Source organism: Microcebus murinus, chromosome 28 (assembly GCF_040939455.1).
Source record: "Microcebus murinus isolate Inina chromosome 28, M.murinus_Inina_mat1.0, whole genome shotgun sequence".
Lineage (NCBI taxonomy): Eukaryota > Metazoa > Chordata > Mammalia > Primates > Cheirogaleidae > Microcebus > Microcebus murinus.
In genome coordinates, this window is record NC_134131.1 from 10,898,028 (window position 1) to 10,914,817 (window position 16,790).

Below are 16,790 nucleotides of genomic sequence, written 5' to 3' on the forward strand. Positions count from 1 at the left end.
GAGCAAAAACATCATTCCCCCTCTCCCTGGGGACATGACCAGACTTGTAGTAACAGCTTGAAGCAAAGGAAAGGGGAAGATAGCAAAGGTGCCTTTATTCTCGCCAGAGGTGGTAAATTATGCTTCTGATACATACACAGCCCAGAATAAAATCGGCACAGGAAAAAGAGCACTGTGTAATTATGCACATTCAAGTGTAAAGATGTCAAGTTCACAACTTTACAACTGCTCTCTTAAAAATTAAATGCATTTAGACAAGCAAATTAAAAAGATGGACGTTTCTTGAAACGCAGTATAAACATGACAGTTACCCCTATAAAAACAGCCTGGGAGCATTTTTCAACTGGCATCAGTGAACAATGAGAAATTGCAGATCTGTTCAAATTCATGAAGTATAAATAAAACCGGAGGAGAATTTAGCAGCTGAAGGAATTAAATGGAACGAAGAGCACACAGTAAGTAAAAAAAAATCTTTCTTCAGCACCCAATACAAGTGTGGAAGGTTAGAGAACAAGGCTTGAATAAAGGGTAAAAACAAATTCAACATCAAAATAGGTAGTCAAGTTTGACAGTTTATTTCAAATTAAATCCTAAATGAGGTACCTTGACAACTTAATAGACAACATGGAAGAAAAAAATGCATGGTTCTTCAAATAAGGTACAAATATTTATGAAATTGAAGGAAGACCTGAAATTTTTCAATACTGTTTGCTTCAGTTCTTAATGCAATTCCTCATCTATAATACACTGCATTCCCAAGACACACAATCAGTATACTTGAAACATTTCAAGTCCTTAAGAAAGGAGTGGAAACTCAATGCACAGTCAATCACTGTAAATGACTTGCAAAGAATGGCCCAAGGAATCTCTGGGCTCAAAGAACCTTTACAAGTCAGCTGAGACCTGCATAATTATGTGGGGGGCGGGGGAGTTGATTTGGGGCATTTAAAAAATAGAAATAAAAGAAAAATACTTTTTATTGTTTAAAAATAATTTTTCACTTTGTTGGACAAATATGTGACAGTGCGAATTGGTATGACCTATCTGGAAGGCAATGTGACAATACTCAGCAAAAGCCTACACCACGTGCACACTCAGCAAGGATACTAGTTGAATCACTTATTTTATACCCAAAGGAAAGTATTCATTAAAAATTATGTACAGAAAACGATGTGATCATTTGAATAAATGTTCACCCTTTACTGAAAGTGAAAAAAAGCCGGTTATAAAATGTTTGTACAAATCCACTTAAAAATATATCAATATATAGAAACACATAAACACACGCACCCTTACACACATACCAAGAAAATAGTAGTAGTATGTTAAAATGTCTGCAATGGTTATTTCTGAGTGGTAAGATTATGAGTTATATTTAATATTCTTTTTTCTACCATTTTTAATGTCTGCATTATCAACAGTGAACATATTTTTTTTCAGATTTCCTAACTTTTTTCTTTTAACAGAGCTGAGACAATTTTACATTAAAAAACAAAAGTAAGCAATATTAAGTAAATGTTTTTACATTCACTTACATTCACCATTCTACTACAAATTTCATTTTTATATTTACCTTTCAGTTTTACCAATAAGCATACACTTTTACAGTTTTTCCAAATTTATATTGATTATATTGATTGTTTTTACTACTTTATTAAATATTTTCCTACATTTTAATCTGAACTTTACAATGATCATTTTTAGTGGCTGCAAAATATTTTTGTCATGCCCATGTACCATAATTTACTAACTTCCTAACACTGAAGCATTCAGGTTATATTTAAGTTCATCTGTTGTTGCTTTTTTTTTTTTTTTTGCTATAATAGATAACACAGTGAACATCTTCAAAGATCTTCATTTGTGTTTTTTGCTTATGCTGAATTTCCAGAAGTGGTATCATTATACCTAAGAGCGTGTCTTCATAGCTTTTGCTAAAAATCATCATTTAAACAAATCTACAACATTCACAGATGGTGTGGGTAGTTCCGCTCTTGAAACAGGACTGAGTATACAAATAAATCATGACACCCAAGATGAAGGTATTTATTACAACTCTTTACAAGGAGACTTCATTTAGGTTCCTCAAATTACTAGTGGCTTACTTATAGATCTTTTCCAATGCATAAATCAGGGAAATTACAAAAAGTCAGAATGCCATCTGATTGCTTCTGTACTACTGTTTCATGTCTTACAAGTTCGGAAGCTTCAGAAAAGAGTGATCAAAATAGAAGACAGAACACAGAAAAGGTATTCTAAGAAAGGCACATTCTCCCACACAGGTTGTTTTAGAGGTAAACCACAATATGGATAATCCCACCTATTATATGTTAAAGAGAAGAAAAAGAAGAACATCCTCACCCCATAGGGCATCACATAAAAAAGGACAGGGACTCTTGTTGCAAAGGCAGCCCAGGCTCTCAGCCTGAGTCCATCTACTTCCTGCCCGTGGTCAGAGACAGGCACCTGCAGAGGGACAAATAACATCATGGCTCCACTGCTGCCCCTTCAAATGAGAGGCTGGTACCGTACCTGCCAATCTCAGGTAGGGCTGCCAAGAGCACAGAACAAATTCTGAACACTCCGCAGAGCTAAATTCCTCAGGCTGCCAGCCTGGCACGTCCCATTTCACCATCCTGCAGCCGGACACTGCACCAGTGGACAGTGATGAAGGGGGAACAAGGGGCAGGAAACGTCTGCATGTGTTTATTACAACAATACTGGGTATCTCGCAAAGTCTTGCGAGAGCTGGTAAAAGCAAACATGTGCTCGGCAGAAGAGTGGAAAGCTGCCTCTGACTCTCAGGTGGTCAGTGTTTTCCCAATACTGCTGCGTGCTCAGGATGTGCGTGCTTGCACCACCGCAGGGCTTTAAAGGTGGGAAGGATCTGCTAACCTGTCTATTGAAACTCCCTCATTTTGCGGATGGAAAAATAAGCCACGAAAAGTGGCAGATAGGGACAGAGCCAGGAAAAGAACCCATGGTTGCAGGTTTTCGATTCATAACTCCTTCCACTGTTCAAGCATGTTCCAAAGGCTGCTTGCTAGGCCTCCCACAACATGTTGGTAAGTATGAAAAAAAGGTCCCACCATCAAAGCAGTCACGGTAGCCAAAAAGCACTGGGTTAGTCAAAGTTAAACTTGTTTTTAATTGCAAAACTTCTCAGAATCTTCCAACTGCAGATACAGTGTATGGTAAGTCATGAGGAAAGGGACAGGCACTTGAGCCCAGTGGTTAAGAGTTCTAGGCATCAATCCTGGCCCTCCTACTACACGATTAACCACCTGATGTTGGTTGGGCAAGTTACGTTTCCTCTCTATGCCTCAGTTTCCTCAATCAGTAAAATTAGTATACTAAGAATTTATCTACTAGGCTTGCTGTGAGAATTTAGCATAACAAGCACTCAATAGATAGGTATGTATATGTGGGTATTGGTACGTTATTAGAAATCGACAGAATGGATTCATGATGCCATTCATTCATTCAACAAACATTTGATGGGCATCTGTTCTATGCCAGCCCTGCGCTAGGCCCTGGGGACGCAGAAGCAAAGTACATAATCCAGACGTGAAGGCAGTTAGTAAGCAGATGATTTCAAGCCTGTGCTTAACGAGAAGCTCGGTGAGCTATGGGACCCAAGAAGGAGCACCCAGCCAAAGTCGAGCTCTGCAGATGCTTCCCGCAAGCAAGGCAGAGGAACAAGTAAGGCAGGGCGGGGACGGGAGGGACACTCCACACCAGAGGCCACCTGTACTACAGGTGGACTTGACCTAACCCACAAAAGCTGGGCATCAGTATTTCTTGTTAAATAAAATGTACCAAGGATCTTCACAACCTTAGATCTGGAGGGATGCCAAGAGGTCACCTGGTTTCAGCCTGTCCCCAAAGCATCCGCTCCACAGTGTCTCTAGGGTGAGTGAGAATAAGGGTGGACGAATACTGGCCCCAATGCAAGCAGGGGTCTAGATTACACCTGTTATCTAAGCATAATTAGGAGCATGCCATTTCACTCCCAAATGTGTCCTGACTTGGACAATGAAGTATATATATATGGTCACTACCAACAGATGGTCCCACAGTCCCAGCTTCAACAAGCTGGGTGACAGACGTCACTTCTTCCTAGGCAGTCCCTGTCATGTTCACATCATTCTAACAAGGAGGTCCTGATCTGTGGCTAACCTGAAATCTGTCTCCTGGAGACCTTGCTTAGGCTCCAAAGAAATATCGAATTCCCTTTTCATCACCTTCCAGACGTTTGCAGAGTAACCATAACCCATTCGCCTCTTAGTGTTCTTAGGTTCAGTAATTTATCCAACCTGCCCTCAGCCTCTCTCATCTCAAGTGGAAAACTCAAGTCATACCTGATTCTTCTCTTTCCTTCCCCCCTGTGCTCCCAGATGTGCTTCCCAGCATCAGGCCCCTGCTTAGCCCCTCTGCTCTTCCCACCCAGCTCCCGCTCCCCGGACCCATCATCTCTCACCGGGACTATGGCAAAACTCCACAGGGAGGCCCAGAGTGGTCTCTTGAGAATGTTCCTTAGATCCAATGGCTTCTAACTGCCATCTTCTGACTTCAGATGAAACCCCAACCCCTCTGAGGCCCCCCAAGGCTCTACATGATCTACCCCTGCCAGCTTCTCCAGCCTCACTCTCAGCCCACATCACAACCCCCCAGGGCCATCTGCTCATCGCTCCCCCATTACTGGTCACACTGGCCCTGCTCACGGTTTAGGGTTCAGCTCAGGTGTCACTGACCCCCCCAAATAAAAGAGGCAAAAGAGCCCAACCACACTGCACCCCAATTACTGTCTGACCCATTATTCTGTTTTATTTTAATCACCAGCCATCATCATGATCCGTTACAAGTGGATTCGTTTATACTCCGTGCCTCCCAGAGTTGTAACCTCCAAGAGAATGAGGACTCAACTGTGGTTCTCTGTTGGATCCACAGCACTTAGCACACTGCCTGGCTCATAGTGCATACTGGATACACATTCGTTTAATGAATAAAGTCACCTGTTCCCTATGTCTGCATAATTTCCAAACCCCTCCCTATCTTGGGTGACCCTCTTCTGGATAAATATCAATTTTAAATAGTCTTCCAGTGGGATATCCTTTTGTGCAGAGAGACACAGTCAACTCCTGGCTTAGGGGTTTTAAGCAGAGGTCTGTAGTGGGAAAGGTAACAGACTGGCTTTTAGGCACTAATGGGTTCCACTCTCGGCTCAGAGAGAAATGAGGCAAGCCGTTTCCCCTCCCTGGGCCATAGCTGCCTCATCTGTAAGAGGAAGGTTCTTTGCCATTTAATTTTTTTTTTTTTTTTTGAGACAGAGTCTCACTGTGTTGCCCAGGCTAGAGTGAGTGCCGTGGCGTCAGCCTCGCTCACAGCAACCTCCAACTCCTGGGCTCAAGCAATCCTCCTGCTTCAGCCTCTCGAGTAGCAGGTACTACAGGCATGCACCACCATGCCCGGCTAATTTTTTCTATATATATTAGTTGGCCAATTAATTTCTTTCTATTTATAGTAGAGACGGGGTCTCGTTCTTGCTCAGGCTGGTTTGGAACTCCTGACCTTGAGCAATCCGCCCGCCTCAGCCTCCCAGAGTGCTAGTGCCATATAATTTTGAAAGTTCCATTCTGTGTTCTAATTTCTGCCTAAGTTTCTCTTAGTAGCTGGACGTTGCTGGGCATGACTATCTACTCAACAGCCTACGTTCGTTTCTCCACGGAGGCTGGTGATACAAACCCCGACATTTCGGGGACAGGGGGAATGTCAGAATCATTTTTATTTCTTAATCCAAGTTAGGCCTCAAAAGACCTGTGACCTGAAAAGAAATGTAAGTACAGCTTAAACAGAGGTTCCAAACCTGAACCTCTGGGCCCGCAGCATGCCTCACACACTCGTTCTGATCAGCAGCAGGTTAGAAGAAATAACCTGTGACCTGCCATCCTGTTCCACTGGCTCCTCACCTTTCAGGGTTATCGTGCTTTGCTTCCTGAGCTCATGCCACATGCTGATCCCTAGGCCAGGCGAACAACTACTCTTTTCAAAAAAAGACACAAAAGACAGTGTTACCTTCTTATCCTGCCAATCAGCTGGCCCTGGAATGCCCTTCCCGAATAACTCGGTCACCGTGAACCCACCTCAACCCTGGTGACCCGGTCAGCGTTCTCTTGCCAAGCAAAAGCTGACTGTACAACCTGAGACGGTCACACCAGCTCTGGGCCCTGCCGCTTTCAGAAACGAAATGCACCAATGGATGCTACTCGGATAGCATTCTTTCATTTTCTGACAAATATTTCTTAAGTAATTATTAAAAGGCAGACATCGTGCTGAGGATTTGGTGGCGAATAACACGGGGGCATTCCCACCGCCTCACAGAACCCAGCGAGTGAAGGCAAGAGCATTCGAGAAACACTGGCACGAATACTCAGCATTGTGAGTGAGAGGAACGATAGGAAAGGAAGACACAAGAAGCCACGAGAACAAAGAACAGATGGAGAGCATCTAAATCCGGAATGTGGGGTGGCAGGATGGTGTTCCAGACGGGCTTCCTAGAGGAAGTGTGGCTTTTGACAACGCCAGGCTGAGGGGAGGCAGGGAGAGCTCACGGACGCGGCAGGCCCTGTGCCAGATGCTTTACCCTGTGCGTCCCCAAGATGAGTTCTTCCTCATGGACAGGGTCCCCCCCAAGTGCCTCTTCCTCACCCAGGCCTCCCCGGATCAACAACTCTAGCTTTCCGTCCACCTCCCCAACTCTCCACCACAGCTCCCTGCCACTGTCCTTCCTAACGCTCTTCTCAATTTGTCATTTCATATCACCTGGGCACTCCAGGACAAGCGTGGGTTTCACATAGGCTTATTCGTTTTGAATAATTATTGCATAATTTTTTTTTTTTGAGACAGAGTCTCACTTTGTTGCCCAGGCTAGAGTGAGTGCCGTGGCATCAGCCTCGCTCACAGCAACCTCAGACTCCTGGGCTCAAGCGATCCTCCTGCCTCAGCCTCCCGAGTAGCTGGGACTACAGGCATGCGCCACCATGCCCGGCTTATTTTTTCTATGTATTTTTACTTGGGGAACTAAAGCAGTAGATGAAAGTGTACAGATACACAAAACCCAATGAAACTCAAGCAGGATAAATACAAGAAATCAACACTCACATAACAAAGACAGGAGAGTATCTTAAATCAACCAGAGCCAGATCACCTGCAAAAAAACAGCAATATTGACTAATGGCTGACTTCTTAATGGCAATAATAAAAAGCAGAGGAAGTGAAATAATGCCTTTAGTGTGCTAAAAGAAAACAACTGCCAACCTAAAATTTTTACTTGGTGATAATATCTTTCAATAATGAGGCAAAATTAGGCTGGGCACCGTTGGCTCATGCATATAATCCTAGCACTCTGGGAGGCCAAGGAGGGAGGATCGCTTGAGCTCAGGAGTTTGAGACCAGCCTGAGCAAAAGAAAGACCCTGGTCTCTACTAAAAATAGAAAAATTAGCCAGGTGCAATGGCGCATGCCTGTAGTCCCAGGTACTTGGGAGGCTGAGGTAGGAGGATCACTTGAGCCCAGAAGTTTGAGGTTGCAGTGAACTATGACGATGCCACTGCACTCTAGCCAGGGTGACAAAGACTCTCAAAAAAAAAAAAAAATCATTATCAAAGTAAAAGAAGATTCCTATATAATGATAAAATATTCAATTCAATGAGAAGACATATTTCTTTTTTACTGTTTTAATTATTTTATTTTATAAATAGCATAAAAACTTTTTTTCTCAATAGAAGTATTTCAACATTTAGTTTTCATAGCTATAAGAGCTAAAAAAACAAAACAAAAACAAAAAACCACATCTCACAAAAGCATACAGATTAAAATGAGAGATGTGCCTCATTAAGGACAGATTCTCTCCTCGACCAAACCCTAGTCAGGCTCCTCTGAACTCTCTTCTCAACTAGGCCCTGACTTTGGGGTTTCAGTGTTCGTCTCTACCCTGTTCAATTACAGCAAGAACCCTGCTAAGTCAGTTTGCCAGAATCTCCTACCCTCAAACGTGTGGTCACCTTTGAAACCTGACCACAATCTTCAATGTCTCCCATCCCCGGGAGATATCTGATCACCCTGGCCTGCCTTCAACAAGAATCCTGTTAGGCCAGTTTAGCCAGATTTCCTCCTTACCCCTACTGTTTCCTATTAGTAATTTTCCATCTCAGGAAGAGCCACTTCTAAACTTACACACACGTAAGAGCATAGCTTTAAAATATATAAAGACTGACAGAGTCACTAAGGGAAATTATCAAATCTCCCACCTTAAATAGAGATTTTTAACAACTCATTCAGCAATTACTAAGACCAAGCAGAAGGGAAAAATTAGTAAGGACATAAAAAATTTGCACAGCAAAATGAACAACCTTTCTATAATGGATATGTGTGGAATACTGCACCCAAGTAATAGAAAAGGAATATTCTTTTCAAATATACATGCTGTATTCACGGAAGTCGACCCCCAGTAGGTGCTAGGGCTAGCCTCCACAAATGTTATGGACCAATATCACAACAGTCCCATCAGGTTAGAAATCAGTACCAAAATGATAACAAAATAACTGCAAGTTAAAAAGTAAAAACTTCTAAAGCATGTATGGATTAATAGCTAATAATGGACATTAGAAAATATTTAGAAATAATTACAAAACGACCTCAACACTTACGGAAATAAAGTGGCCACTTTAGAAATCTGCAGACTAAAATGCTTACGTTAACAAAGAAGACTCAAATATTTTACACTAAGTATCAAACTTAAGAGGTCAAAAAAAGGATAGCAAAGAATTTCAGTGGCTTTCCCCAAAATCAGCTGATAAATAGCAGAGCTAAGATTCAAAACCAGATCTCTCTGATTGAGAGGCTTTGGTCTTTTACGTATGCCTTCTCCAAATAAACAAGCACCCAAAATCAGTTTGGGGTGGAAAAAAGTCTTGGTAATCATGTAAAAGATAAAATTTCTTAAAGCTAAATTGACATTTTCAAGGAAGTGTTGGTTAAGCTACCAGAAAAGTAAAAAGTTCAAACATCCAAAATGATGCTGAGTATCTATCCATCGTGCATGTCTTCTGAGCTACTTTATTTTTCCTATGTACTAAAACTTGCCTGGCGTTAGCACCTACCAGGGGTCGACTTTCATAAATGTAGCATGTATATTTGAAAAGAATATACCTTTTCTATTACTTGGGCGTGATATTCCACACATATCCATTATAGAAAGGTGGTTAATTTTTTTTTACATTTCAGATGTTTTTATTTCTTCAAATTTGTTATTCATCAGGAGTGACTGAAATAAAAAATATAATTGAGTCCCATCATGATCATGGGAATGGCTTTAAGAGAAAACTGGTCAGATGAATATTACTGTTTCCCATTTTCAACCAGTAAATAGTTGCCATTGATAAATAGACAGCCACGAGTCTGTCAAGAATGATCAAGATATGTTATATAATACAACATGCCTGTTCACAGGGAGAAGCTAGGAAATAACTAACTTATGTGTACTTCTTGATTTCGTCATACAAGACAAGCACAAAAGCACCACCCATGCCTCTGAGAACATTGGACCATGCACTCTTGAAAAAAGCTTTGCCTCCTGCATCACGAGCAATCTTCCTCCAGCAGTCAACCCTGCCCGTGTACATGACGTCAGTTCCTTTGTGCCCTGACTGCATCATCATACAGCGACGAACAGTGTCAAACAGGTAGGAAGTCAACCCAGCAACAGCAGTGACAGACTGTGCGATCATCCAACTGACAATGATGTGAGTATTCTTGGGATCTGGGAGCATTCCCTTTGCAGAGTCACCGATACCAAAGTAGGCCGCACGGTAGATGATAATACCCTGCACAGACACGTCAAAGCCTTGGTACAGGCCCCTGATCCCATCAGATTTGTAGATCTTAACCAGGCAGTCGCCGAGGCCTCTGAATTCCCTTTCAGCTCCGGCTTTACCCACATCAGCTGCTAGACGGGTACGGGCAAAACCAAGAGGGTACACAAAGCACGAGGACGTGGCCCCAGCGGCACCACCTCATGCCAGATTCCCTGCAAAGTAGCGCCAAAACCGGGTCCTCTTGTCCACACCACCCAGGAAGATCTGCTTGTATTTATCTTTGAAGGCAAAGTTGAGAGCCTGGGTGGGGAAGTATCTGATGACACTGGCCAGGTTACCACGCCAGAAGGACAGGACTCCCTGCTCCTTGGGGACACGGACCACGCAGTCCATAACGCCCTTGTACTGCTTATCTGCAGTGATTTGCTGGCTGGCATGCTGCACCTGCAGCAGCAGCTTGACCCGCTCGATGGGCGCTACTGCGGTCTTGGAGATGGCCACGGCCACTCCACCAGCCAGGAAGTCCTTGAGGAAGGACACAGCGGCATCTGTCATGTTGAAGCAAAAGAGGAGGCACACGACTGCGGGACAACACTGAGCCCGGAACCGGCTTTGACTCCACAGCTGTGGGGAAGGTGGTTAATTTTGCTGTGCAAATTTTGTATATCCTTACTAATTTTTTCCTTCTGCTTGATCTTAGTGTTTGCTGAGACAGTTGTTAAAAGCTCTGCTTAAGATAGAAGATTTGATAATTTCCCTTGGTGATTCTGCTTTACACTATACTTAGCTTACTAAAGCTTTTCTAAAAATTATTTTCGGGGTGTGACCTTAGAATTTTGCTGGGCCTCAAGGTATTTCTCATTACAGCCTGTGTACACTCAGATAACTGAATCGCATCCTTACTGATGGTTCTTTTTCTAGTTTAGAGTCTTCACCCGGTTGTGATTAAATAACAGAGGGTCAGACTGCATTCGTCTTTGCCTTCTGTCGCAGCCCACATCATCCAAATAGCAAAGCACGCAGCACCACTTGGGCAGGTGTGACTGGAAATTGCTTTTTAGCAAAGAGGGGAAAAAAGACACTTGGGGCTGGGGGCAGTGGCTCATATCTATAATCCCAGCACTTTGGGAGGTCAAGGAGGGAGGATCATTTGAGGCCAAGAGTTCAAAAACAGCTTGAACAACCATAGCAAGAACCTCTCTACAAAAATTTTTTTAAAAAATTAGTGAGGCATAGTGGTGCACACCTGTAGTGCCAGCTACTCAGGAAGGCATGAGGATCACTTGAGCCCAGGATTTTGAGGTCAAAATGAGCTATGATCGGGCCATGGCACTCAGGCCTGGGAAACAGAGTTCCAAAAACAAAACAAAAACAATAAAAAAAACCCACTTGGTAATACTGATCCTTCACTGAAATTGACTTTCAGTTGAAAAGAACTTCTCAAAATAGCTTATTCCTCTCTTCTATAAAGGACACCTATTCAGGAATTTGTTTCCTTAAACTGTTAACAGTTTAGAAAGTGCCAAGCTAAAAATAAAATAAAGTAAAAAAAAAAAAAAAAAAAAGATATTCTTAACAAGCAAAGTCTGAACGCCAGCTCAACATTTCACCTCAAAACATTACATAAAAAGGAAACTAGCTAAGATGGCAGCAGCATCGACATAGTTTTTGAGTCTCTCCAAATCTACGTATGAAACCAAACAGATCTACTAGATAGCAATATGCAAAACCCAAGAACAACAGGCACAACAAATCCATGTGACAAGGCATCTTCATCAAAGCCATAATACAAACTGGTGAGGAAAAACTGCCAACAGCCATACACCTGCATGGTATCTGTGGTTGAGCAGGAGAAAGCAACAAGGAATCAGATCTGCAAAACGGAAAATCCCAAAAGAGCCAACAGGTACCACTGGAAAGCATGGAAGGACAGTCTGAGAACAGCAGCTACAACTGGAAGGAATTTTGCTCATTCCAGCGAATGAATGTAATGGCCCACAGTAAGGAAGTGTGCGGGGGCTGGAGCAGTCTTGCCCCATGAATTCCTCAAACCAACCTGCCAGGGTTCCCTCCCAAAAGCCCCACCCCAAGGAGAAAACTCAGGGACAAAAATCAAACTTCTGAAAGAGAGGGACAAGAAAGAAAAAAAGAAAAGAAGTAGAAGAAATCTCAGCAGACAGGAGGCCGTATTTGTACTACTACATGAATACAACTAAGAAGGAGCTATATGACCTGTACCAATGCTTAACAAAATAGCAGATGGAGGGAACTATCTGATTACAAAGGTATCTCCATTGATACATGAAAAAGAACCATTAGATTAACACCATTTTACAGCCCGCAATGAATTCGTGGATTTTAGGCAACTGAGCACCAACAGCAACTAACACCACAAAAAGACGAAGAAGCAGACGTCAAGTGCCTCGTGGTGAAAGAACACACCACTGTCTGATGTCTTGCCATAGGGTTCAAACGTGAGTCTGATCAGGCCCGGGGATCCAGCTACCAATCTGCAGGAAACACAGAGAGCAGGTGAACTGCAGGTGAACAGGGCAATCAGCAAAATTCAGACTGTGGGAAAGGCTCCAGGCTAAATGCCCTGGATTCTTCAACAGACAAATTGTTGGTGGTAAAAAGTGTGGGGAGGAGGGGAAGTGGGAGATCTTTAGATTACAAGAGTCTTAGAAGACACAAATTTCCTTTAAATGGACAAGGTTATACTTGGGATATACAACTAGGTGATAATATTATGAAGAAATACAAGGGTCCGGGCGCGGTGGCTCACGCCTGTAATCCTAGCACTCTGGGAGGCCGAGGCTGGAGGATTGCTCGAGGTCAGGAGTTCAAGACCAGCCTGAGCAAGAGCGAACCCCATCTCTACTATAAATAGAAAGAAATTTGGCTGAGGCAGGAAATGAGAAAAAAAAAAAAAAGAAAGAAATTAATTGGCCAACTAATATATATAGAAAAAATTAGCCGGGCATGGTGGCGCATGCCTGTAGTCCCAGGTACTCGGGAGGCTGAGGCAGCAGGATTGCTTGAGCCCAGGAGTGTGAGGTTGCTGTGAGCCAGGCTGACGTCATGACACTCACTCTAGCCTGGGCAACAAAGCGAGACTCTGTCTCAAAAAAAAAAAAAAAAAGAAAAGAAAAGAAATGCAAGGACTGGCTAATTTAGGGACAGGGGTGGTGATCAGGATGTGGCACACAGATGGGGCTGCTGGGGTAGGCAGAAAAACTCTAATTCCTGACCTGGGTGACCGGTACAAGCGTGTTTGCCTTAAGATAACCAATAACCTATATATTTGCATGGTGTAATTTTCCTGTATTTGTGTTTTATTTTACAAAAAAAGTTATTTGAAAAAAAGGAAAATTTATCTCACAAGTGTAAGCTGTCATAAATAGAATGCGACATTTTAAAATAACGCCATGAAAATAAACAGTATCATTATGTGTTAACTAGTTACTATAGCCTGAGCAAGGTGGCCAGGCCTATTTCCTGTGTTAAAACGACTAACAGATACCCTCGAGTGCTAGTGCCCAAAGGGGACTTTCCTCTTGACTTAATCAAGTCTGGAAAGACACCTGAAAAGGGAAGAGCTTTCACTCTCTACTGCAGGCTGATCTTATGCTTGCCCATCTACCACCTAAAATCATCTCTACTGCTTAAATTTATCTCATGGACCATCTCACATTCTACACTCTTGGAAATACTGGGTTAAAAAAAGATCTGGTGCATAAGGATAAGTCAAGCCTAAGAGAAGCATGAAAAAAACAAAACCTCAGCTCTCCCGGGTCATCAACAGATGTATTTTATTCATTCAACCCTTTCTAAACAAGCTTAAAAGGTTTGCTTTTCCATTATGAGCATTTAAGCAAGTGACCAACACTCCGATCCTGTGAGAGCTGCTTGTCCCCGTCCTAGTTACGATCACACACACTTCACTACGTACTGAACTACTTAACAGGGCGAGCCTAGCGATAATCCACCTCTGCCCTCATGCCTAATGCGTTTGGAGGTTCTCAAGTGACAAGAGGCCCCGTAGCTGAGAGCGCAAATTACAAAAAGAAGCGCAAACGCCCTCCCTCATCTGAACTCACTCTCTGGAAACAAGGCACCAACCATGTCCTGAATCGCTGGCTCATCAATACTAGCTTGATCCGACCTCAAAGCCCTTTTCTAAAAAGAGGCGCAGGGATATCAGGTTGCAGTATAGACCTGTAACATACACTTGTAATGAGCAAACTGTGAAATTCAAACAGAGCTCTACCACATTTTTTCAAAACACATACAAAACAGTGGCCTGATTCGCCTATAAATGATTTGAGAGCAAGCCTTGTTTTTTACCTCATCTTTTTCCCCAAGTTATGCTAAAGAAAACGTAAGCCAGGGCAGTTTAATTCTGCTGGCACTGCTGCTCACAAGAGAGGACGGAGTGAGGGCTACATACAAAGATGAATTGAAAGGGAACTTGTATTAAAAAGGAAGATGAGGGTTGGATTCCTTTGTCTTCAATGTCTCTGTCTTAATCAACCTCTCTATCTCCTGCCTCTTTTAAATATATTCTTTGCTCTCCTTGTTTTGTGAACTCTCAACTTCCCAGTTTACCTTCACTCCTCCTGTTCTTATGTTTTCAAGAGTCATGCATACAAACATACTCAAATCTGCTAAAATGTCTGATACACGAGACTCAAGTTCCACTCAACACACAGGTGCTTAGGGAGGCCCAGTCCACCATTGCTATGATGCCTGAGAAAAACACACCTAATTCACACTCCCTGGATCTTCTTCCAAAGAGGGGAGGGACACCCCTGCCTGTACAGACCAATTCCCTGCCTCCATTTCTTACGAACATTGAGAGCAAAGGGCCTCTTTCATGAACACTAATCTGATCATGTGAATTTATGACAGTTAAAGGAAGCTCCATCTCCACACCAGCCCCTGATGAGATCAAGGCTTTAAGAATATCACGATCCTAGGCTGGGCGCGGTGGCTCACACCTGTCATCCTAGCACTCTGGGAGGCTGAGGCAGGAGGATTGCTCGAGGTCAGGAGTTCGAAATCAGCCTGAGCAAGAGCGAGACCCCATCTACTATAAATAGAAAGAAATTAATTGGCCAACTAAAAATATATAGAAAAAATTAGCCGGGCATGGTGGCGCATGCCTGTAGTCCCAGGTACTTGAGAGGCTGAGGCAGGAGGATTGCTTGAGCCCAGGAGTCTGAGGTTACTGTGAGCTAGGCTGACACCACGGCACTCATTCTAGCCTGGGAAATAAAGCGAGACTCTGTTTCAAAAAAAAAAGAATATGACGATCCTTAACAAAAATGTATTTTACTCAGCGGATGGACACCCTACATACCCTGACTTGATCACTCCACATCACATACATATAACAAAATTGCTCATGTACCCCATAAATTTCCAAAAATAAAAGACTGTTAGAACCATCCATTCTAGAAATGGGTGTAAGGAAAAGAAACCCAGAAGTGTCTAGAGCCCAGCTGAGCTCTACTTAGCAACGCAATCCGTTACTCAGGTACACAAGACAGAAGCTCGAGGCAGATCCAACACTTCCTCTGATACCATCCTGGGCTTGTGCCGTTTTCCTTAAGATAAGGTGTCCTGGTCCACGGGCCTGTTATTCTGGGCAAGTCTACAGCAGAAGAATGGTTAGATATTAAGGGGCAGGTGAAGGTGGCACTTGTAGCTTGGATTTTTCGCCCAAATTCTTTCCGCAGAGAAATACGAGAGCCTGTTTAAACGTTACTTACTGCCTGCTGGACATCAGTCTTCACCTGCTCGCTCAACATGCCTTCAAAGACAAAGGAGTCGCCAAACTTCTCAGCCTATAAGGAAAGTGGGAAATAAAAATCCAGAAAAAGCTGTAGTAACATGTTTCACGTTTTCTTTGTACACTACCGTAGTGACTCTTCTTGTCCAAATGAACTTGAGTCTTCCTTATGACTTCTCAGAGGACTCAGAAATGACTTAAAAGCATCTCGCTTCCTCTTAAAACAGGTCAATGTCACTTACAGACACCATTTTCATTTAACTGATAAGAATGCAGACTGGGCCGGGCATGGTGGCTCCCCGTGTGGTGGCTCACACCTGTGATCCTAGCACTCTGGGAGGCCTAGGTGGGAAGATCGCTCAAGGTCAGGAGTTCAGAACCAGCCAGAGCAAGAGCAAGACCCCATCTCTACTATAAATAGAAAGAAATTAATTTGCAGACTAAAAATATATAGAAAAAATGAGCCGGGCATGGTGGCGCATGCATGTAGTCCCAGCTACTCGGGAGGCTGAGGCAAAAGGATCGCTTGAGCCCAGGAGTTTGAGGTTGCTGTGAGCTAGGCTGACACCATGGCACTCTAGCCCGGATAACAGAGTGTGACTCTGTCTCAAAAAAAAAAAGAAAGAATGCAGACTGAACAACATTAGCTTTTGAGAACGTAACTGTTCCTGAAGGAAACAACACATTTCCCCAGGTATTACAAATGACTCTGGAAAATAACAGTATTCTGTACATGTGAGATTACATAATCAAGCTTTGTCCTTTGTCCTGGTCCTGGAATCTAGGTAAAAGAATCAAATGGCACTGCTTGCTGATATGCTGACACACTCTATAATGGCTCCACTAAGGTGTCAAATATGCTTACAAATCAACCTCAAGCAGCCAATTCAAGCACCAGGTGGAAATCTATATTTAATAATATTATTTAACATTAGTGTCTCCAGTCCTTGTCTCCCTGGTTCTTTCTGTTGCGTGTGACCCTATTCTAAAAGGGGGGGCCTTTGTCCCTTGGTATCCATGACTCCACTCCTCTAGTTTTCGTCCTGCACTTCTGACTGCTGTCACTAATCTCCTGAAACATACAAGCTCTCCTTCCAGCCCCTAAACACCACTGCGCCTCCCCT

General features: G+C 43.1%; 2 protein-coding genes across 4 annotated transcripts in view; both read right to left on the reverse strand.

Annotated features, from left to right (window-relative positions):
• Positions 1-16,790, reverse strand: part of SUMF1 (sulfatase modifying factor 1) — a 103,301-nt gene that overhangs the window by 70,608 nt on the left and 15,903 nt on the right. For all 3 annotated transcript variants that reach the window (XM_075998556.1, XM_012761154.2, XM_075998558.1), the window contains exon 3: positions 15,647-15,721. In XM_075998556.1, coding sequence (XP_075854671.1) covers positions 15,647-15,721 — 75 coding nt within the window. The remainder of the gene's footprint in view (positions 1-15,646; positions 15,722-16,790) is intronic.
• On the reverse strand, positions 1,794-12,836 carry LOC105860211 (ADP/ATP translocase 2). The gene has a single exon (XM_012744765.3). It carries the CDS (start codon positions 10,425-10,427, stop codon positions 10,071-10,073), a length of 357 nt encoding a protein of 118 aa, XP_012600219.2. The 5' UTR covers positions 10,428-12,836; the 3' UTR covers positions 1,794-10,070.